This window comes from Schistocerca cancellata, chromosome 8 (genome assembly GCF_023864275.1).
Source record: "Schistocerca cancellata isolate TAMUIC-IGC-003103 chromosome 8, iqSchCanc2.1, whole genome shotgun sequence".
Taxonomy (NCBI): Eukaryota; Metazoa; Arthropoda; class Insecta; order Orthoptera; family Acrididae; genus Schistocerca; species Schistocerca cancellata.
In genome coordinates, this window is record NC_064633.1 from 416163890 (window position 1) to 416187382 (window position 23493).

The 23493-nt window shown below is 43.5% G+C and overlaps 1 protein-coding gene across 1 annotated transcript in view; it reads left to right on the forward strand.

Annotated features, from left to right (window-relative positions):
- The window catches only part of LOC126095042 (endochitinase-like), a 92632-nt gene that overhangs the window by 15079 nt on the left and 54060 nt on the right, over nt 1-23493 (forward strand). Inside the window, exon 2 of the mRNA XM_049909714.1 lies at nt 15692-15833. Coding sequence (XP_049765671.1) covers nt 15692-15833 — 142 coding nt within the window. The remainder of the gene's footprint in view (nt 1-15691; nt 15834-23493) is intronic.

Genomic DNA, 23493 nt, shown 5'->3' on the forward strand with positions numbered 1-23493 from the left:
TTTCCGGCTGTTAATTTTAACTACTATCAAAGCAGTTATCAGTTATTAAATATTGTATCATAGTCAGGTGCTGATGTCTCTAATTCTGGTCCACCTCACATATATTGTGGGGCTTATGGTTATGGCTTCTTTATCCGTTATCTTGAGTAGGAAATGAAAAAACATTTACTTTGCAATCAATGAAATTTAAACACCAATACATTTGCCCCACAGGCCTTCGAATTCTTTTACAGAACATAATACTCTTTCGTTGGATATCTCAGATGGGGATTGAATTTTGCAGATTTCACCATATTCTACATACATACTTCACAAACCACCGTATGGTCCATGGCGGAGGATACCTTGCACCAATACGAGTCATTTCCCTATAAGAAGAACCCTTTCGTTAGGCCAAATCCACAATTGCGCATTTCTTTCCATGAAACTCAGTTCTGCCCCAGTTTTGCAAACTTTAATGACTCTACCTACCCAGACTTCGCCCTCATATTTGACAATGTCAAAATCATTAATTTTAGACATTATCCCCTGTCTCAGCGTTTTCTATTATTTCCCTTAAAGATAAGTTCATTGTATCAGCGGGATAAGGACTGTGTTGACTCCCACCTATTCTCTTTAGCTGTTTATTTTTCATCATTTACTGCTACTTACATGTAATTTGCATTAAAAAGAGCTATTTTAACTTGAAGTACCTAAGTACCGTAGCAACAAGGTAAAATAATTTAAACTGAACACCCCATTGATGGAAATTTTGGAGTATAGTTAGGCCTCCAAATTGAGGTCTTTATCAAATATCATACAATGTAAATTTCTTAAATATCTGTGACTCATCATTACACGGCGTATTTAAATTCCCTTCTCTGCCTATGGTCACACGCGAAAGTTTGCATCAAAATCAAAATCACGTTCATTTCCCAACAAACTTCAACAGCACCTGACACTTTCCAAGTAGGTCGATCTAGTAATTTGGCGGTTTCATAGGGTGCAGGTCTTACTAGGCTTTCAAATGCAGCACAAAAGATCTGCAGGCGACATGTGTACGGGTCTATACAACAATATAATAATCTATACCGGCAGCTTAGACCACATTTACGAGCTCGGACCACAGTTGTGGGAAATTACGGTAGTTACGGAATGGAATGTACTGATACTTATATAGATATGGTGTCTGTTCTTTCGGACATGTCCGAAAGAACATACACCATTGAAGACCTGCAGCTGTCTAGTAAGAAATTAGAATTACATTAATACCTTCAGCTGCTAACGGGCGTTGATATATATCAACGAGGACAGGTGAAAATGTGTGCCCCGACCGGGACTCGAGCCCGGGAGCTCCCGCTTACATAGCAGACGCTCCATCCATCTGAGCCACCGAGTGCACAGAGAATAGCGCTACTGCAGGGACTATCTCGCGCACGCCTCCCGCGAGACCCACATTCTCACCTTGTATGTCCACACACTACATTCGTAGTTTCCCACCCCAACACACTCATTACTCGTGGAAGACATTCTTGCCAAGTCCCGTAAGAGTTCAGGAAATATGTGTGCATCCACACAGAAGAAGAATGTCATGTCCGAAAGAAAAGACACCATATCTGTATAACTATATAGTTCTGGCAACACCGGCCATCACCTTCTTCTTCTGTGCAGATACACACTTATTGCCCGAACTCTTACAGGACTTGGTAAGAATGTCTTCCACGAGTAATGAGTGTGTTTGAGTGGGACACTTCGAATGTAGTGTGTGGACATACAGGTTGAGAATGTGGGTCTCGCGGGAGGCGTGCGCTAGATAGTCCCTGCAGTCGCGCTATTCTCTGTGCCATCGGTGGCTCAGATGGATAGAGCGTCTGCTATGTAAGCAGGAGATCCCGGGTTCGAGTCCCGGTGGGAGCACACATTTTCACCTGTCCCCGCTGATATATAACAACGCCCGTTAGCAGCTGAAGGTATTAATGTAATTCTAATTTCGTAATGCATTGAATTCCGTCTGGCTGCCTCGTTCTAATAGGTGCCGGCTGCTTTTAGCACCAAGCTCACAGCTGTTGTTAGAATCTTGCAGATAGCGGACGTTAGGAAGCTCTTGTACTTTACGACAACTGTTCGTGCATTAAAGCCGAAACACTAGGTACTCATTGTTTGCAAACAGTACGGGAGTTTGAGAGGTAATGTCGGGATGCACAGACATGGTGTTGCTAACTGGCGCCGACGAAACAAGCGAACTCGCAGTGAAGGCCGCTTCGCGGCAGAAGGCAGCGCTCTAACCAGTCTCGCGTTCTTCGGCGGCGACTCGCAGCAGTTTTTTGCACGCTTATGTCTGCGTCAATACCAACTCAGATAAAGCTATGCGGTCTGAATGACGAGATTTCTTGGAACCACAGTGTTTGTAATTGACTGCATCACAATAATGATGAGAAGAGACGTAGCATAGACTTAAAACTTTGAGATCGCTTAGCCTGAACACTTAGTGGTCTTGGAAAATAGGCGACAGGTGTTTAACTAAACTTCAGAAAATATTTAATGTGTTTCTTTCGTGATAATAGCATCTTGAACGTGAATACTGAGAGTTCTTTCTATTCACAGCCGTAACATTTGTCCAAATAGAGAGACCACAATATAAAAATGAAACGTCCTCATCATGGGAAGGATTCCTGTAATAATAATAATAATAATAAAATAAGAAGCAGAAGAAGAAGAAGAAGAAAGTTCAAAATTTAGCATGGATCTCTGTGACTGGGCATCGTCAATAGTTCAGAGCCTCTAACAGCAAGCATGGCAACAGTTCTCAAGTAGTCCTACAGTCATCTACATCTACATCTACATCCATACTCCGCAAGCCATCTGACGGTGTGTGGCGGAGGGTACCTTGAGTACCTCTATCGGTTCTCCCTTCTATTCCAGTCTCATATTGTTCGTGGAAAGAAGGATTCTCGGTATGCTTCTGTGTGGGCTCTAATCTCTCTGATTTTATCCTCATGGTCTCTTCGCGAGATATACGTAGGAGGGCGCTATATACTGCTTGACTCCTCGGTGAAGGTATGTTCTCGAAACATTAACAAAAGCCCGTACCGAGCTACCGAGCGTCTCTCCTGCAGAGTCTTCCACTGGAGTTTATCTATCATCTCCGTAATGCTTTCGCGATTACTAAATGATCCTGTAATGAAGCGCGCTGCTCTCCGTTGGATCTTCTCTATCTCTTCTATCAACCCTATCTGGTACGGATTCCACAGTGCTGAGCAGTATTCAAGCAGTGGGTGAACAAGCGTACTGTAACCTACTTCCTTTGTTTTCGGATTGCATTTCCTTATGATTCTTCCAATGAATGTCAGTCTGGCATCTGCTTTACCAACGATCAACTTTATATGATCATTCCATTTTAAATCGCTCCTAATGCGTACTCCCAGATAATTTATGGAATTAACTGCTTCCAGTTGCTGACCTGCTATTTTGTAGCTAAATGATAAGGGATCTATCTTTCTATGTATTCGCAGCACATTACACTTGTCTACATTGAGATTCAATTGCCATTCCCTGCACCATTCCTCCAAGAATAACAAACAGGAACGGATGTAAATTGCATGTCGACTGTGTCATTGACCAAAGAAGTACACTGATATCGATTTCCTTTGACCTTCCAACGTGCAAAACGGAATGTTGAGGATACTAGTTGCGCTACAGCAGAAAAACGAGAAACAAATATTGTGAACTGAGGGTCAGTATCGGAAGCTAGAAGACAAACTGTGACCGAGAAGTTTCATCTCCAAAGTACATATAACAACGATATGAAAGTAATTTGATTCCCGATTTTCCGCCATAATCCACAAAGTCTGCAGAAACGATATCTCAAAGCCGATACGACTATGCTCCCGTGGCTATCTCGAAATGGGCTGGGACACAGAAGATTATATTAATCCAGTTTTGTGTTCAACACAATGCTCACATCTTTTCGATATCCTTTTCGACACGTAAGCCAGCACGCCTGACACTGAACAACGATTTTTTCGTTCATGTGATCACTATCACCGTATCATCTCATGTGTGTGTCCATTGAAATAAGCACTAAATGTTAGGCTGTAGTGAATAAGGAATGAGCAGACCCTCGTTTTCCCTGTACTCCACAAGATGACTCCTCAAACAGCAGAAATTAGTCAAGGGGTGGAAAAGTCACTCATAGGCTACCATTAGCAGATGGCCGGAAGCTAGGAAGACAAACGTCTTGAAGAAAACGCGAAACTCTTTGTAGTGTCGTATTCTGACAGGTGATGTGTATTACTTTCCTACAGGTACATACACTTCAAACCACGGTGAAGTGCATGGACGGGGATAAGTAAGTACACGGTGGCCGAGCGGTTCTAGGCGCTTCAGTCCGGAACCGCGCGACTGCTACGGTCACAGGTTCAAATCCTGCCTCGGCATGGATGTGTGCGATGTCCTTAGGTTAGATAGGTTTAAGTAGTTCTAAGTTCTAGGGGACTGATGTCCTCACATGTTAAGTCCCATAGGCTTAGAGCCATTTGAAAGATTTTTCTTATTTTTTATTTATTTATTTATTTATTTATTTATTTATGTGTTTGTAAGTAAGTACAAAATTTTCCACAGCACTGAAGACCAGAGTCTCAATCTGTGAGCAGTAATTTTCATGCTAACAGAACTATATTCGAAAAATGGTGTTTTTCTTTACTGCGAAAATAAATGTCCTAGTCATAAGAGTGCGACCTCAAGAAACGGACGCAGAGCATTAAGATGCTGCGCCATTTTGTCGTGAGCGTTACAAAACATGCCTAAAATGCCTGTCTTGGCCTTATGGTTTGGAACTAAATGAAACAGATTCCCACATAAATAGATGTTGAATTCCTGTCATTGCATATGTGGCAGGCAATACCTTTTCCTGCGGTCTGGGAATAGTTCAGTTGCTACAGCAATCGAACAGTGTACGCTATCACTGTTCTGATGAGCTTCAACGGCGCCATTGCTGTATTGTTACGAAATCGTTGCCGGAACCAAAGGATTTTTCGGGATGTACTGAAACAAAATATGGGGCCAACGTAGGAGCTTCCTCCGTGGTTTCTAAATTTGGTTCCACACTGGCGACTACTTAAAAAGAACAACATTCTTACGAAATCCGTAAAGTGCTTGTGCGAAGTTCATCTGTCCAGGAATGACAACGTAACTGAGAAGTAGGCTACTCTAACTCTTTATGGCTGCGTGTTACTGAACGACTGTCGAATCTAACCAGATTGTGTTTCGTTAGGTAGATCTCTTCATGATTAAAAACTGCTGTAAGCTTCCTAATATATTTTTGAAATGATCTTAGTATGTGGAAGTACGTCTTCAGAAAAACTCCCTGAGCATTTTCCCCTTCCTACAAAAAATTTTGGCCCAAGAAACAATTCATAACGCAGTCTGATGACATTTCATTAACACTTTTCAAGAGTGGAGAATGCTTACATTGCGCAAAGAAAAGGAAAGAGGGGCATAAATGAACGATCGAGTGAATTTTAAGTTCACAGTTACTTCTAGAAACTTCATAATGTGATCAGTGTGATCAAGTGTGATGTGCGTGCGAGCCTAATGTCTGTCTAACCTGAAATGTCGGGTAAATATGTGTAATAGTAAAGTCAAACATTTGATAAGCAGCAAGCTGTCTCGGAGTCTCCAAACCCCACTTACCATCTAAGCTGTAAAGCTTGAAAAGTACAGGAAAAGATTTCTGCTGATAACAGTTTCCTGGAAAGCTTCTGCTGACTGCGGTTTTGCTTCACATTGACTGACGTTCCTGCTGAAGACAGAATTCAGAGTAAAGATCATGCTTGAATTTAGCACAGATTGGAAAATGGCAGATATGCGGCATCATTTTGGACATGAATTTCATAAGTGACACGGAACTGAAAATAAATGGTACAGGCTTCAGTTAAGTTTCTAATTACTGTGATCAATTTAAAAGCATCATGAAAGTTAACACTTGTCCTATAGTGGACCATATGGCATGCAAGACCACCGTATACAGGGTGTATCTGAAAGAAATGTGGAAAATGAGAAGGCTAGGAGAGAGGGTCATAACAAGCATATTTCACATAGCAGCCCATGTCCGCGTCCCTAAGCGCACGGCATTAGGCTTCGTACGAGGGTCACTCCAAAAGAAATGCACACTATTTTTGTAAAAATACAGTTTTCATTCTGCATGTGTGAAAGTTTCACAGTGTGTAGATACATCCGTCCCGCTTGTTTTCAAACTTAGTTCAACTTGTTCCCATGAGGGGCGCCGTCACAGCATGTCTTCAAGATGGCTGCTACACTTGACGTTCGTCAGGAGCAACGTGCTGTCAGAGACTTCCTGTGCTGTGAAAACGAGACAATGGGAAATATTCACAAGAGGTTGAAAAAGGTGTATGAAGATGCTGCTGTCGATCGCAGTACAGTTAGTCGGTGGGCAAGCAGGTTACGCGATGCGGGCACGGCAATATTGAGTATTGTCCTCGCAGCGGCAGGCTGCACACACTCCAGACAATGTTCAAAGAGTTAACGAGTTGGTGACTGCTGACAGACGCATCACAGTGAACGAATTGTCACGCTACGTTGGGATAGGGGAAGGAAGTGTTTGCAGAATACTGAAAGTGTTTGCGTTAAAAAAGGTTTGTGCCAGGTGGGTTCCCAGGATGTTGACAGTGGCTCACAATGAAACAAGAAAAACGGTATGCAGTAAACTTTTGGAACAGTACGAGAATGGTGGAGATGAATTTCTTGGAAGAATTGTGACATGTGATGAAACATGGCTCCATCATTTTTCACCAGAGACGAAGAGGCAATAAGTGGATCACGTAAAAAAAAAAAAAAATCAAAACCACACCATCTGCTGTAAAAGTTATGGCTATGGTGTTTTTCGAATCCGAAGGACTCTTTCTTGTGGACATCATGCTAAGTGGAACCACCATAAATTCTGACGCATATGTGACGACACTGAAGAAAATTTAAGCTCGACTGAGTCGTGTTCGACCACATCGGCAAAAGCAGGATGTTTTGCTGTTGCACGACAATGCACGGCCATATGTCAGTCAAAAAACCGTCGAAGCGATCACAAAACTCGGATTGACAATACTGAAACACCCGCCTTACAGTCCTGACCTGACTCCATGTCACTATCGTCTCTTTGGGAAACTGAAAGACTCTCTTTGTGGAACAAGGTTTGGAGATGATGACTCCCTGGTGCACGCTGCCAAACAGTGGCTCCAACGGGTTGGTCCAGAATTTTACCGTGCAGGTATACAGGCGCTGGTTCCAAGATGGCGTAAGGCAGTTGAGAGGGATGGAAATTATGTGGAGAAATGAAAATATTGTTCCTAAAGGATGTATCTACACACTGTAAAACTTTCAAACATGTAGAATAAAAGATGGATTAAAAAAAAATAGTGTACATTTCTTTTGGAGTGATGCTCGTAGAACAGTGTCGCGCGCCGCCAAGAGGGTAGGCAGACGGTGGGCACGCAACATACCATTTGAACAATCATGGTGACAGGTCTGTAGGGCTACGTTTTCAATGTATTGGCGGTATCAAAATAAATGAGAAGTCAGGGCGAAGCTTTATAACCTTTATTTGAAAACAGTTACAAAAAATGCTCGAAGTTAAGCTCTTCTGCTCGAATGCACGCCGTGCAGCGACGCTGGAATGACGGTCGGACTCTTTGAAGCACTCCTGGCAAAATGGAAATCGCATCGGAGAGTGCCACAATGCGCTCTATCAGCTCTTCTCCAGTCTCAACACGTGTTTCATAGACAACAGATATCAACTGGCCCCAGAAAGAAAAAAAATATCATTAAGCGTCAAGCTGGGGGAACGTGCGGGCCATGTCACCGGCCCATCACACCCTAACTAGTTCTCACCAAAGGTTTCATCAAAATGTACTCGCAGTGCGTGTGCGAAAAGCGTAGGTGCACCATCGCTTTGAGGCCACATTCGCTGTCGCACGTTGAGTGGAACGTGTTCCAACGACTCTGGCAGAATGTCTCGTAAAAATATTAAGTATCCGTTTGCGTTCAGTCACAGGGAGAACACGTATGGACCGACCAGATTGTCGCCTACCAAGACGGCCCAAATGATGACGGCGAAGCGATCTTGGTGACCACGGACAAAGGCGGAGTGCGGATTTTCCCGTGCCCACAGGTGTTGGTTGCGGCTGTTGACATACCCTCTCGTGTAAAGGATTCCTTATTCGTAAAAAGTCCGGCTGAATGGCACACCTTTGGAAAAACCACTGGCAACTCAATTCGACGTGGAAAATCGTCTGTGTTAAGGACGTGAACTTTCTGAAGGCGTCGATGGAGAAAATCATCTTCACAGTAGATACGTCAAATTGTGGAACCTGTCTCTCGTAAGGACCCGTGCGTGGCAATGAATGTGTGTGGATCTGGCACTCGACGATGCGAAAACCGCAGTACATACAAACGTTGGGCACCGTGAGCATTTCCATTCGCCTCCCAGTAAGCACAGTGCATGTCTGCCCTTTCCTCGCATGAAGAGCGCTCCATTTCCTGTCCGCTTCACACAGTAACAAACACAAGAGTGCTCCCGTTTGATGACAAATTGACGCATGGCCAACCGACCAGACTCCTAAGTGCGTACAGGTGCTGCCCTCTGTTGTTGTTGCTGTTGTTGTGGTCTTCAGTGCAGAGACTGGTTTGATGCAGCTCTCCATGCTACTCTATCCTGTGCAAGCTTCTTCATCTTCCAATACGTACTGCTACCTACATCCTACTGAATCTGCTTAGTGTATTCATCTCTTGGTCTCCCTCTACGATTCTTACCCTCCACACTGCCCTCCAATACTAAATTGGTGATCCCTTGATGCCTCAGAACATGTCCTCCCAACCGATCCCTTCTTCTAGTCAAGTTGTGCCACAAACTTCTCTTCTCCCCAATCCTATTCAGTACCTCCTCATTAGTTATATGGTCTACCCATCTAATCTTCAGCATTCTTCTCTAACACCACATTTCGAAAGCTTCTATTCTCTTCTTGTCCAAACTATTTATCGTCCATGTTTCACTTCCATACATAGCTACACTCCATACAAATACTTTCAGAAACGACTTCCTGACACTTGAATCTATACTCGATGTTAACAAATTTCTCTTCTTCAGAAACGCTTTCCTTGTCATTGACAGTCTACATTTTATATCCTCCCTACTTCGACCATCATCAGTTATTTTGCTCCCCAAATAGCAAAACTCCTTTACTACTTTAAGTGTCTCATTTCCTAATCTAATTCCCTCAGCATCACCCGACTTAATTCGACTACATTCCATTATCCTCGTTTTGCTTTTGTTGATGTTCATCTTATACCCTCCTTTCAAGATACTGTCCATTCAGTTAAACTGCTCTTCCAAGTCCTTTGCTGTCTCTGACAGAATTACAATATCATCGGCGAACCTCAAAGTTTTTATTTCTTCTCCATGGATTTTAATACCTAATCCGAATTTTTCTTTTGTTTCCTTTACTGCTTGCTCAATATACAGATTGAATAACATCGGGGAGAGGCTACAACCCTGTCTCACTCCCTTCCCAACCGCTGCTTCCCTTTCATGCCCCTCGACTCTTATAACTACCATCTGGTTTCTGTACAAATTGTAAATAGCCTTTCGCTCCCTGTATTTTACCCCTGCCACCTTTAGAATTTGAAAGAGAGTATTCCAGTCAACATTGTCAAAAGCTTTCTCTATGTCTACAAATGCTAGAAACGTAGGTTTGCCTTTCCTTAATCTTTCTTCTAAGGTAAGTCATAAGGTCAGTATTGCCTCACGTGTTCCAACATTTCTACGGAATCCAAACTGATCTTCCCCGAGGTCGGCTTCTACCAGTTTCTCCATTTGTCTGTAAAGAATGAGTGTCAGTATTTTGCAGCTGTGACTTATTAAACTGATAGTTCGGTAATTTTCACATCTGTCAACTCCTGCTTTCTTTGGGATTGGAATTATTATATTCTTCTTGAAGTCTGAGGGAATTTCGCCTGTCTCATACATCTTGCTCACCAGATGGTAGAGTTTTGTCAGGACTGGCTCTCCCAAGGCCGTCAGTAGTTCCAATGGAATGTTGTCTACTCCTGGGGCCTTGTTTCGACTTAGGTCTTTCAGTGCTCTGTCAAACTCTTCACGCAGTATCATATCTCCCATTTCATCTTCATCTACCTCATCTTCCATTTCCATAATATTGTCCTCAAGAACATAGCCCTTGTATAGACCCTCTATACTCCTTCCACCTTTCTGCTTTCCCTTCTTTGCTTAGAACTGGGTTTCCATCTGAGATCTTGATATTCATACAAGTGGTTCTCTTTTCTCCAAAGGTCTCTTTAATTTTCCTGTAGGCAGTATCTATCTTACCCCTAGTGATTATGCGCCTCTACATCCTTACATTTGTTCTCTAGCGATCCCTGCTTAGCCATTTTGCACTTCCTGTCGATCTCATTTTTGAGACGTTTGTATTCCTTTTTGCCTGCTTCATTTACTGCATTTTTCTATTTTCTCCTTTCATCAATTAAATTCATTATCTCTTGTGTTCCCAAGGATTTCTATTAGCCCTCGTCTTTTTAACTACTTGATCCTCTGCTACCTTCACTATTTCATCTCTCAAAGCTACCCATTCTTCTTCTACTGTAGTTCTTTCCCCGATTCCTGTCAATTGTTCCCTTACGCTCTCCCTGAAACTCTGTACAACCTCTGGTTTAGTCAGTTTATCCAGGTCCCATCTTCTCAAATTCCCACCTTTTTGCAGTTTCTTCAGTTTTAATCTACAGTTCATAACCAATAGATTGTGGTCAGAGTCTGCCCCTGGAAATGTCTTACAATTTAAAACCCGGTTCCTAAATCTCTGTCTTACCATTATGTAATCTATCTGAGACCTTCCAGTATCTCCAGGCTTCTTCCATGTATATAACCTTCTTTTATGATTCTTGAACCAAGTGTTAGCTATGATTAAGTTATGCTCTGTGCAAAATTCTACAGGGTGGCTTCCTCTTTCATTCCTTAATCCCATTCCATTTCACCTACTACGTTTCCTTCCCTTCCTTTTTCTACTATCAAGTTCCAGTCATCCATGACTATTAAATTTTCGTCTCCCTTCACAATCTGAATAATTTCTTTTATCTCATCATACATTTCATCAATCTCTTCGTCATCTGCTTAGCTAGTTGGCATATAAACTTGTATTTCTGTGGTAGGTGTGGGTTTCGTATCTATCTTGGCCATAATAATGCGTTCACTATGCTGTTTGTAGTAGCTTACCCGCACTCCTATTTTTTTTATTCATTATTAAACCTACTCCTGCATTACCCCTATTTGATTTTGTATTTATAACCCTGTATTCACCTGACCAAAAGTCTTGTTCCTCCTGCCACAGAACTTCACTAATTCCCACTATATCTAACTTTAACCTATCCATATCCCTTTTTAAGTTTTCTAACCTGCCTGCCCGATTAAGGGATCTGACATTCCACGCTCCGATCTGTAGAACGCCAGTTTTATTTCTCCTGATAACGCCGTCCTCTTGAGTAGTCCCCGCCCGGAGATCCGAATGGGGGACTATTTTACCTCTGGAATATTTTACCGAAGAGGACGCCATCATCATTTAACCATACAGTAAAGCTACATGCCTTCGGGAAAAATTACAGCTGTAGTTTTCCCTTGCTTTCAGCCGTTCGCAGTACCAGCACAGCGAGGCCGTATTGGTTTGTGTTACAAGGCCAGATCAGTCAATCATCCAGACTGTTGCCCCTGCAACTACTGAAAAAGCTGCTGCCCCTCTTCAGGAGCCACACGTTTGTCTGGCCTCTCAACAGATACCCCTCCGTTTTGGTTGTATCTACGGTACGGCTATCTGCATCGCTAGGGCACGCAAGCCTCCCCACCAACGGCAATGTCCATGGTTCACGGGGAGGGGGGGGGGGGGGAGGGGGCTGGCCTCTATGCAACTCCTATCAAACAAGCATTTGCGCGACCAAAAGCAACGCGTTCACGTCCCAGAGACCGAAAACCTGTAGTGTTGTCCCGCCTGGATTACCTGCAACTATGTCGACTGCAGCGTTTACAAATAAAGGTCATAAAACTTCAAACGGACGTCTCTCTTTTCTTGAGTCACAAATACATTGAAATCGTTGGCCTGCAGACCTGATAACGTGACGGCTTGGATGACATGTTGTGTGCCTACCCTCTTGGCGATGCGCTACACTGTTCAACGACGCCTAGCACCGTACTCTAAGTGATACGCACATAGGTTGCTGTGTGAAATATGCTTGTTGTGATCCACTCTACCAGCCCTCTCATTTTCTTCATTCATTTCAGATACACCTAGCATAAAGGAACTGAACATCGAAAAATTCTAGATACAGCAAAAATTCTAAACACATTTAAATTGACGAGAGTGTGATATAGTCAATATAGCAACTCTACAGATTCACGAGTGAAAAGCCGATCCTGCACCATGTGCATCGAAAGTTATATAGCTCTCTAAGTGATGGACGTTAAATTTGAATACAAGTAAACACGCACTTAAAGCCCTGAAAAATACTATAGACAAATATTATACTAACATAAGTAGCAAAATGCATGTCACAATCTCTCATCATATTTCTTGTAGCTCTTTGCATGACAAGGGTCTTCACAGAGAAGTGTGAAAGGTAGTTATCACACCAGTCGTCCACAAGCAATCGTGGAAGCAATGGCCAATAACAGCATCAGACCCAGAGTAGCGTACCGAAATGCGAATGGAAACAGAGTAGACTCACTTGTCCTTTGTTGAACGAGGTCCACAAAAAAGCTATCGAGCCATATCACTTTGTGATTGGTTCATACTTACTGCCTCCAAGGTATATCCTAGCAGATATAACTTCGCTGGACCAGTGAAAGTCTATAATAGTTTAAGTTCAAAAAAGTGTGTGAAATCTTATGGGACCTAAGTGCTAAGGTCATCAGTCCCTAAGCTTACACACTACTTAACCTAAGTTATCCTATGGACAAACACACACACCCATGCCCGAGGGAGGACTCGAACCTCCACCGGGACCAGCTGCACAGTCCACGACTGCAGCGCCTCAGACCGCTCGGCTAATCCCGCGTGGCAATATTTTAAGTAATCAGTCATCTAGTAGAGCAATATAAGGAAAAATCTTACAATTTTAAACATGACTGTGAGCCAGCAATTGTACAAGAATATGATTTGTATAATGCAGCCAACCGGTTGCAACCAGTTTTTACTTTAACCTGGTTTTGACACCATCCGTGGACGTCTTCGTCAGTAAACCTAAAACATTTACATGTAGCAACAGATGAACAGATTTACAGGCAAAATGCTACTCATGGTAAAGATGACATGTTGAGTTTCAGATAGGCACAACAAAAAGACTGTTACACATTTAGGTTTCGGCCAAAGCCTTCTTCAGAGCTGCACACTCCGCCACACAGCGCTCTTCTCGCTTCCTACCTATACTCCGCTATCCCCTCCCCTTCTCCGCTATCCCTTCCCCTTCTCCGCTATCCCTTCCCCTTCCTCGACATCCCTTCCCCTCCCCCTTCCATGCCCCCTCCATACTGCTGCTTTGTTCAACAAGACAGTTGCGGTCTGGTCCGAGCTGCTGGAGATGGTGTTCATTTGTGCATGAGGTGTGCCTGGTTGTGTGAATAAATTACGTGTGTGTCATTTTCTGAAGGAGGCTTTGGCCGAAAGCTAAGTGTGTAACAGTCTTTTCGTTGTGCCTTTGTGCAGCTCAGTTTGTTATTCTTACGATGAGTAGCAATCTATCTTTTTCCTTATATTGTTGATACTTAAACAACTACTATCCATTTTTAATAAGAAAGTTGGATTTTAAAGAACAACTTTGAAAATATAGTCCAAGTTTTTGGTATTTGTAAAATATACACGCCAAGCTATTTCCTGTAAAGTTTCTAAATGCTATCTCTCAGTCGTTTCTTGATACATACCCTGAAATCATGCATCATTCGCTCGAGATATGTGGCGCATTTCATATTGATTTACACTTCATTTTTTTCCAACATTCTCGGTTCGCCATTTAACTCGCCATTACAGTTGTAAGTATGCAGTACTTCGGTCTAACCTTAGCTGACAGGACAGTCACAAGAAGTGCAGCACATTTGCCCACTTCCTGGCACTGGATAAGCGGACAACATTGAGTGTGACCATCGAAGATGTGCTTTCTATGTAAGGAGGGTGAAACGCTGCTGATATTCACAGGCGGTTGGTGGGAGTTTGTGGAGCGTGCAAACTGTCACATGAAAGTGTTCTTGGAACAGGACAATGATCAGCTTCATACGAGTCGAAAAATCATGAATGCCATGGCGTATGTGCTGACTATGTGGGTGCGCCCATGTACATAATCTTGTGTTTGCGCCGCACCTACAAAATTTTTAGTTGGTAAAAACGAAAAAATTCATATTTCTCACTTGATTTTATCAGAAAGTAACAAACTATTAAAACACTGAGATGGAAGTTAAAATATAGGACCTCTATTTGTTTCAAATTTGTTTCTGCAAAGGTAACCAAGCAACACACTCCCCCATTGCTTGCCTTTCTTTAGCCAGGGCAAAGGCATACCGTGAATGGAATCCCTTCTTTTCAGCACGCTTTTATGTTTTCTTACAAGTGACACGCTACAAATGCCCACTCCATTTCTCAACAATAGTTTTAAAGTATGTTTGCCAATATTGAGCAACAATAAAGAATAATCCGAGATACAATGAAGCTGATTGTTACAAACCATCTGAATGGTTAGTTTTTAAACATAACAGAGATGTGGTTTAAGATTTGAGTGAAATTGTTTTCACGTAATTTGGATTGTTACGTTTTGTTTGTTGAGATAATGGCTTGAAGAACACGGGAACTCCGCCTTTGATATGCACCCATAGAAATTTTGGAAAGTCGGCACCATCGTTCCATGGCTGAAATGGGGTTCCAGTTACTGCCACACCCACCATATTCTCCGGATTTGGTCCCTGATGTGGGTGTTCTCCTGTCGAAATATCGGCGGTTGTCGAAGATGTCACCTGGCTGCATTCCCACAAATTGTTTGATTGTAACTGGATATTACTGCAGTTTTAATTGAATAGAATTAGGTAAGTGCATCATCAATGAAGTCAGTAATATGTAGTACATCAGCTACTGGCTTATTACACTCCCCTGTGGCACACTATTACTTCAGCATCTTAAGAGGATAATTTTATTTGTTGTGACTGTCAGAAAATTTTCGAGTCTTTTGAGAACTTGGTTGCATGCCCCACAGGTACATATTTTTATGGAAGAAGTCGATGTGGTACTCAGTCAAACATTTACCGAAAGTCTAGAAGCATCGAATGAACTTGGCTTCGCCAGTCCATTGTATTGGGTAAATCATGTGGAAGAGTGTGATTTGAGTTGTGCATCAAAGTTTTCGAAACCCATAGTGATTTCCGCGGAGCAGTTTATTTTGTACTAGGTAGATAACATTGTTCTAGGATGCAGTTACAAATAGAGGTATGTAGCGCAGAGCGATTGTTTTAGGAAATGCCAATGACATACAAAGCATCTGTTCGAATACTGCCCATGCTTTCAGCGTGTTTAGTTTGATGGTGGCAGCCATGATTGCAGTTGAAGACGACACATTATACTAATCTCGGCGCCTGTGTTCAGCAGCACATAAAAGAGGCGATTGTTCGCAGGTCGGCCTCTTTTTGGTGGTGGTCCTCGCCTTGGCTGCCGCCAGTGACGAAGACACAACACCACTAGACTCCTCCACTGGGTCACCAACCAACTCTGTCGACGAGGAATCTTCTAGCAGCGAAAATGCTGCTGTGCTCTCAGGTAAACCGCCTAACAAACTGATCGGCGAGCTTCACAAAAATAAATAAAAAATAAAAAAACTACTTCTTATGGTAATCAAACTGATTCGCAATACATTCATTCATTATTGTCCTTTGTTGTTCCTTGTGCTGGTGTACGCTGGCGCCAGCACACCATGCAGCATAGTGGTTACGAGAGTATCAATAGAGGCTAATGACAAGACTCGCTGGAAATACGCCGCCAACGCTCTCTCAGCCGCCAGTGTTTGAGATAGCCACTGCCGACTGGAGGGCCAGTTCGAGTCAGTCAGGCATTTCGTTCCAGTTTAGCCAGCTAGTTCGAGCCTGTTACGCCAGTTAGGTCGAGTCTGCACGCCATGAAGTTCCAGCGTACCACTGAGACTGAGCCACAGACTTCAGCACAGAGACAGGGAGCACATTGCAACCTTATAGTGAACATAGCGGACTTCTAATTCAACAGCCTTGAGGCTATGTGCACTACACAGAGAAGAGCTTCTACCACAGCACATAGAAACTAAAATTAAGTAGCTCCTTGTTTATGAACAAAGAAACCGTTTATTAATTGTGTGCAGTTTGTGTTATAGAACGAGAATACTGGCCACCAACCAACCCCCTCTCCTTGCTTTCCATGGTACAGCTCTACAGAGGCAACGAGACGACATAAAAGCGGCTAAAGAGGATACGACATTCCTAATACGTCTGTTTTTTTTCAAAAAGCAATGAATAGCACAAATTCAATAATAGGACGAACATAACCTCTACAAAGACTTCTAGCCGGCCGGAGTGGCCGAGCGGTTCTAGGCGCTACAGTCTGGATCCGCGCGACCGCTACGGTCGCAGGTTCGAATCCTGCCTCAGGCATGGATGTGTGTGATGTCTTAAGGTTAGTTAGGTTTAAGTAGTTCTAAGTTCTAGGGGACTGATAACCTCAGAAGTTAAGTCCCATAGTGCTGAGAGCCATTTGAACCAAGGCTTCAAGGGCTTAACATTAATGCAGAAAGAAGTGAGACAGATGGCTACACATGTCTTCAACAGCTTGATTAAAGTAACTATTAACAAGATGGCTTCTTCAGGCTACAGTGTTAGTGGTCGTCGAAGGTAGGCACCAAGACAGGTTTGGGTCCGGCTACATCAATGTAAGAGGGTTTTTAGGGCCACGCCCTCCTTACACTCCCACCTCTCCCCCACTATGACGTCACGCTTCCACCAAAATCCTAGATGGATCTAGCGCATTTGTCTCAGAACCCCAATGTTTCTGGATCCGAGGACTGTCATCTTCAAAATTTCTTAAATATCATCTGTTTTCCGCGAATTTCGTGTGGTGATAGTGTCTTGAGGGTAGCGGTGGCAGCAGCCCCCAAGACCACTACAAGGATAGCCCATCATTTAAACAACTGTAGAGTTTTCATTAAACAATTGGAGAATTGGCAGACCAATTTAAACAGCTGCAGCGTCCACCACTTTATGTAAACAATTAGCGACAGTGCGCGTTTTCACGATTGTAAAGAATTTAAGAGAGCGCTACTATGTTACTTTATAACTGAAGCAGCTGTACGGAGCGAGCAGCTCCTAAACAATTATTTCAGTATGCACACTGATGGGTGACCGACTAAGATGGCGGTCCAGGATTTCCCATCACATATAGGCCCTAACATTGCGAAAATTCTGGAATTCAAACAATGCCAGTTGTGCACGTTTTCCGCTAGCAGATCTACCCTTACAGCACCCCACAGACACTTGACTGATAGTGTCTCTGGTCTGTAGGATGGAGATGTAGCAGTCGCTCCTTGGGACCTAAAGGCTATTCTTATGGAGACACACAGAGATCGACTCGATGGCGCGTGAAAGCGAAAATTAGTGAGAGTCTTTGGTTCTGGCACTTGTTTGAATATAGAACGCCTGTTTTGTACATCATTTGTTGCAGCAGAGAGCGACAACTAATGCTTAAGAAATTACGAGAAAGCTAAGTACAAAGAATGTAAAGTATTTTAAGACACAAAGCAATTACAGACATTGACAGCGAGTAGGGATTGATTGAAATCAAGAAGGAACGTTGAAAATCTGTACAGGCCCAAGATTCGAGCGTGGCCTCCTGCTTACTAGGCAGATACTCTGACCACCAAGCCACACAGACACAGTCGTCATTACAACTGCATGGACTACCCTAGCACGCCTATCCTCACATTCAAATTCTCAAGTTCTCCGCACACTACTAATATAGTGCCCCTTGCCCATTATCCTCGTTACTCGCGGCATTTCCTCGAATCCTGTAAGAGTTCGATCCTGGTGTACATCTGCACTAAACAGATCATTGGCCGTCTCACCTTGATTATATACACAAGTAGCGTCTGTTCAATCAGACATGTCCGAAAGAACTGACACGACATATACAGGGTAAATCACCTAAAATTTGCGTCGCAAACACTGCGGAAATTAAAAGTGCTATTGATGTGCGGCTTTCACAGAATGGATTGATAGCCAGGGGTCGTATTTTTAGCCAATAAACAGATTGTAATAATACTCAGAAAATGTATTTTTAATGGAAATTGCCTATTGAAATTAACAAACTAAAAGTGGGGAAATCAGAATGTAAGTAATGTTTGTTGCAGGATCCTAGTGCGAGTCGTTTACGAGATATCGTATTTTGATAAGTTTCCACACCGACACTTGTTCAATACCTGTGGTAGCACACACTAAAGAATAACGCAAGTGCATACACTAGTTATGTGAATTCTGACCTGTAACGAGGCAACTGAGCATCACAGGTTGTCTTCTAAATGACCACTGGCAGCGGCAGTACAAGCTTCCAGTCTGGTTTGGAACAACTGCTCCACACGTGCTAGTATTTCAGCGCAGACTGCATTAATACATCGTACATATCATCGGATGTAGTTGCTGTGTCCTTGTAGACACTATCTTTCTACTTTCCCCACAGAGGAATGTCCACAGGTATCAAAACCGAGGAACGGGCTGACCAACTTACAGGTCCTCTGCGTCCAGTCCAACGATTTGGAACGCTGTAGTACTTCGTGCACTATGGGCTGGACAGCTGTCATGTTGGTACCATAGGTTCTTCCTGGTCTGCAGAAGAATGCCTTCTAGCATCCTTGAAGATGGTCTGTTAAGAGGTTGTGATATTTGTGCATCTGGAGTGTCCTGTCTTAATACCCATGTACACAAGTTAACACGATTCGCATAATCCTTTCATGCAGCTATTGATGGAGAGAGATGTGATAGGAATCGAACCTATGTCGATGGAGAATACGTAGGACACTTGCCTGACTCGTGCCACTTCCTCGTGCGATTTCACAGGAGCTAACGAGCGGATCAATTGAAACAGCAGCAGGAATATTAATTTCTCCCTCTTCTATCGTCATCTGTTTCCTTCTGTGACGTTGTCTAGGTGTTACTCTACCGCTTTCACGTAACTGGTTGAAGAGATTGATGAATAATTGCCGAGATGGTTGACATACACTGGGACATATTGCTGCAAGAAGAAAATTCATGCTTCCTACATTTTCCATACACCGTGAGCACGTTTGTAAATTGTAGAATGAAGGCTTTCACGACCGGGTGACATGGCTGTTGATATACTTTCCGGGATGTGAGGTCGTGGTCCAAGCAGAAAAGTTCTTGGACCACGACCTCACATCCCGGAAAGTATATCAACAGCCACGTTGGTAAATCCCATCGCCCACAGACGACCTATTGCTTGGACTGTCACACACTGGCCAGCAAGTCACAATACACTCAGGGAAGTGCGCATGTGGGAAATTTTCAAAATACAGTATCTCGTAAACCACTCGCACTGGAATCCTGCAACAAATACCACTGACGTTCTAATTTACCTTACTTTTAGTTCGTTAATGTCAATACGCATCACTCCACTTAAAAAAGCGTGTGTTTGAACGAATAATACACTTTCTAAGCCGGCCAGCGGTTCTAGGCGCTTCAGTCTGGAACCGCGCGACCGCTTCGGTCGCAGGTTCGAATCCTGCCTCGGGCATGGATGTGTGTGATGTCCTTAGGTTGGTTAGGTTTAAGTAGTTCTAAGTTCTTGGGGACTGATGACCTCAGAAGTTAAGTCCCATAGTGCTCAGAACCATTTGAACCATTTTGAACACTTTCTAAGTATTATTATAACCTGTTTATTGGCTAATAATACGAGTCCCTGATACCGGCCGGCCGGTGTGGCCGTGTGGTTAAAGGCGCTTCATTCTGGAACCGCGTGACCGCTACGGTCGCAGGTTCGAATCCTGCCTCGGGCTTGGATGTGTGTGATGTCCTTAGGTTAGTTAGGTTTAATTAGTTCTAAGTTCTAGGCGACTGATGACCTCAGAAGTTAAGTCGCATAGTGCTCAGAGCCATTTGAACCATTGAGCCTGACTACCAACCCGTTCTATGAAAACAGTACATCAATAACACTTTCCTTTTCCGCAATATTTTCAGTGCAAGCTGTAGATGATTCACCCTATATACGTAGTGTCTGTTCTTTCAGAGATGTCTGAAGTCTTCAGTGAGAACCCTCGTTTTTAATGCAGATTACGATTCTACAGCGAAATCTAGATACGTTTTGTCTTAAGCATTTTCTTCGTTTCACCGCAGATAACGCTGTAATCGGAGGAATAGAAATTGGTACACAATAGTAATTTACGCCATGCTACTCGATAGCTCTTAAATATCCAATGGCTCGTGGGATCCAACCTCCATGCTGCAAGGGTAGGACAGGCCAGTATTTCATAACTAATGGGAAACTCCATTCGCAACGTTGTATTCCTCCTACATATCGAACAGGGGACTACGCGACGCACCACCGTGGTCGTGTAACGAACAATGATGTATCATGACAGGCAGTACAATGCGCCGGAGCTTACGTATCGTGCAGACGCAGTACAATAGCGCTCTGAACATTACAGTATTGTGCAGTGTTTATTACCTGCACACCTACCTATCATTTGGAGAACAGACGTGCAAGTGGACGATGGATGTTGCAACCACAGAAGAAAAAATTATAACAATCCCGATTTACGGAAAATATGGGAGCAACGTTAAGGCCATGAAATATATTAGAAGTTATGAAATACTGGCCTGTCCTAACCTCGCAGCGTGGAAGTGGTGTCCCACGTGCCATTGGATATTCAAGGGCCATTGAGTAGCATGTGGTAAATTAAGGTTGTGTAGCCATGTCTGTTCCTCCAGTTACAGTGCCATCTGCGGCGAAGTGAAGAAAATGCTGCAGACAAAACGTATGTAGATTTTGCCGTAGAATCGTAATCTGCAATAAAAAACGGGGTTCCGATTGAAGATTTCAAAGTTGCTTCCCACCTCTCACCCTGCCGGCTGCGGTGGCCGTGCTGTTCTAGGCGCTGTTGTCCGGATCCGCGGGGCTGCTACGGTCGCAGGTTCGAATCCTGCCTCGGGCATGGATGTGTGTGATGTCTTTAGGTTAGTTAGGTTTAAGTAGTTCTAAGTTCTAGGGGACTGATGACCTAAGATGTTAAGTCCCATAGTGCTCAGAGCCATTTGAACCACCTCTCACCCGCGCATGGTGAGAGGTGGGGTGGGGTGGAGTGTCGAGTGTAATATCATTGGATGTCCCCCTCCGAGACATACAAATCTGAATTATAACTTTTTTTGGTCCGGCGCGTAGTTTTCGACATATTTCAATGTCTTCAGTTAAAATGAACACCTTATTCTCAAAAAGTACTTGACAGATTTAATTGAAAAGTCTTGGCCGATTTACTTTAAATTTCTACAGTCGCATAAAACAACGAAGAAAATTAATGAAAAATTAAATTTCTAACAAATGAATTATATCGTGGTAACCTCTCTGTAATTGCTATCGGGAGAATAAATTACAGCGGTAATTACCGTCTTGGAGGCAGTACCATCAGGCGTCACTATATCGCGGGGCAAGCGAAAGCTTGACAGAAACATGATTGCAAACTCTTACTTACTGATTAGTCGCCATTGTTACATATGCAGCGCAAAACGCTGGCTTTGAAGAACCTACTGCCGAACATAATAGAGGCCAAATGGGTAAGCCGCAAATGAAGACGTATTCAGTACTCGCATTGATACACAGATATTTAATTACGTCCTTCGATCAAAGCGACTGCAGTTTCACATGCGGCTTGCATTCCCTGTGATTATCAACAGCACACAGGGCCAGTCACTTTGTGTGTCAGATATTGAACATCTCTGGCAGCGTCGGCCATTGCAGCTAGTTCTAAATAACATTCCCTGGAATATAGAGGCTAAAGATCTCTCTAGTACTATTAAAATACTCACAGTAACGAAAGTGAAAATTAACTCGTTGTGACTTTCACTTGTTGCTCCTCCATATTTTCCATTGTGATTAAGTTGACCTCCGGGTCTCTTCTTATATTTTAGAAGAAGTTCCTTACTCAATATAGCCAGAAAAAAAGAACGAGTAAGGGTTGATGTTCCGTCGACGAAGAGGTTGTTGCAGACGGAGCCCAAGTTCGGACAGTGGGAATGTGAGGAAGGGGATCGGCCTTGTGCTTTTCAAAGAAACAACCCACGCGTTTGGTAAATCACAGAAGACGTAAATCTGAATTGCCGGACGGGGATTTGAACCTCCGTCCTCCCGAATGCTAGTCCACCGCCCTACCACACTGAAGTGACAAAAGTGATTGGATAGGGATATGCACTTATACAAATGGCGGTAGTATCGCGTACACGCTATGTAAAAGGGCAGTGCATTGGAGGAGCTCTCATTTGTACTCAGTCGATTCATATAAAAAGGTTTCCCACGTGATTATGGCCACACGACGGGAATTAACGGGCTTCGAACGCGGAATGGTAGTTGGAGCTCGACGCATGGGACATTCCGTTTCGGAAATCATTAGTAAATTCAATGTTCTGAGATCCAAAGTGTTAAGAGTGTGCCGAGAATACCAGATTTTAGGCATTACCTCTCACCATGGACAACGCAGTGGCCGACGGCCTTCACTTAACGATCGAGAGCGGCGGCGTTTGCGTAGAGTTCAGTTCTCAGTGCTAACAGATAAGCAACATTGCGTGAAATAACCACAAAAATCCATACGAGCCGTACGACGAACGCATCCGTGAGGACAGTGCGGCGAAATTCGGCGCTAACGGACTATGGCAGCAGACGACCGTCGCGAATGCCTTTGCTAACAGCAAGATATGCCTGCAGCGCCTCTCGTGGGCTCGTGACCGTATCGGTTCGATCCTAAACCGTAACCTGGTCGAATGAGTCCTAATTTCAGTTGGTAAGTGCTGATGGTATGGTTAGAATGTGGGGCAGATCCCGAAGCCACTGACCTAAGTTTCACTGTGGAAGCTGGTGCTGCCTCCATTATGGTGTGGGCTGTGTTTCGTGGACTGAACTGGGTGCTCTGGTCCAACAGAACCAATCATTGACTGACAACGATTGTGTTCGGCTACTTGGAGACCATTTCAGCCATTCGTGGACTTCCTGTTCCCAAACAATGATGGAATTTTTATGGATGACAATGAGGCATGTCAGGAGGCCACAGTTATTCGCGATTGGTTTGAAGAACATTCTGGACAATTCGATCGGTTCATTTGGCCTCCCAGATCGCTTGACATGAATCTCATCGAACATATATGGGCCATAATCGAGAGACCAGTTCGTGCACAAAATCTTGCAC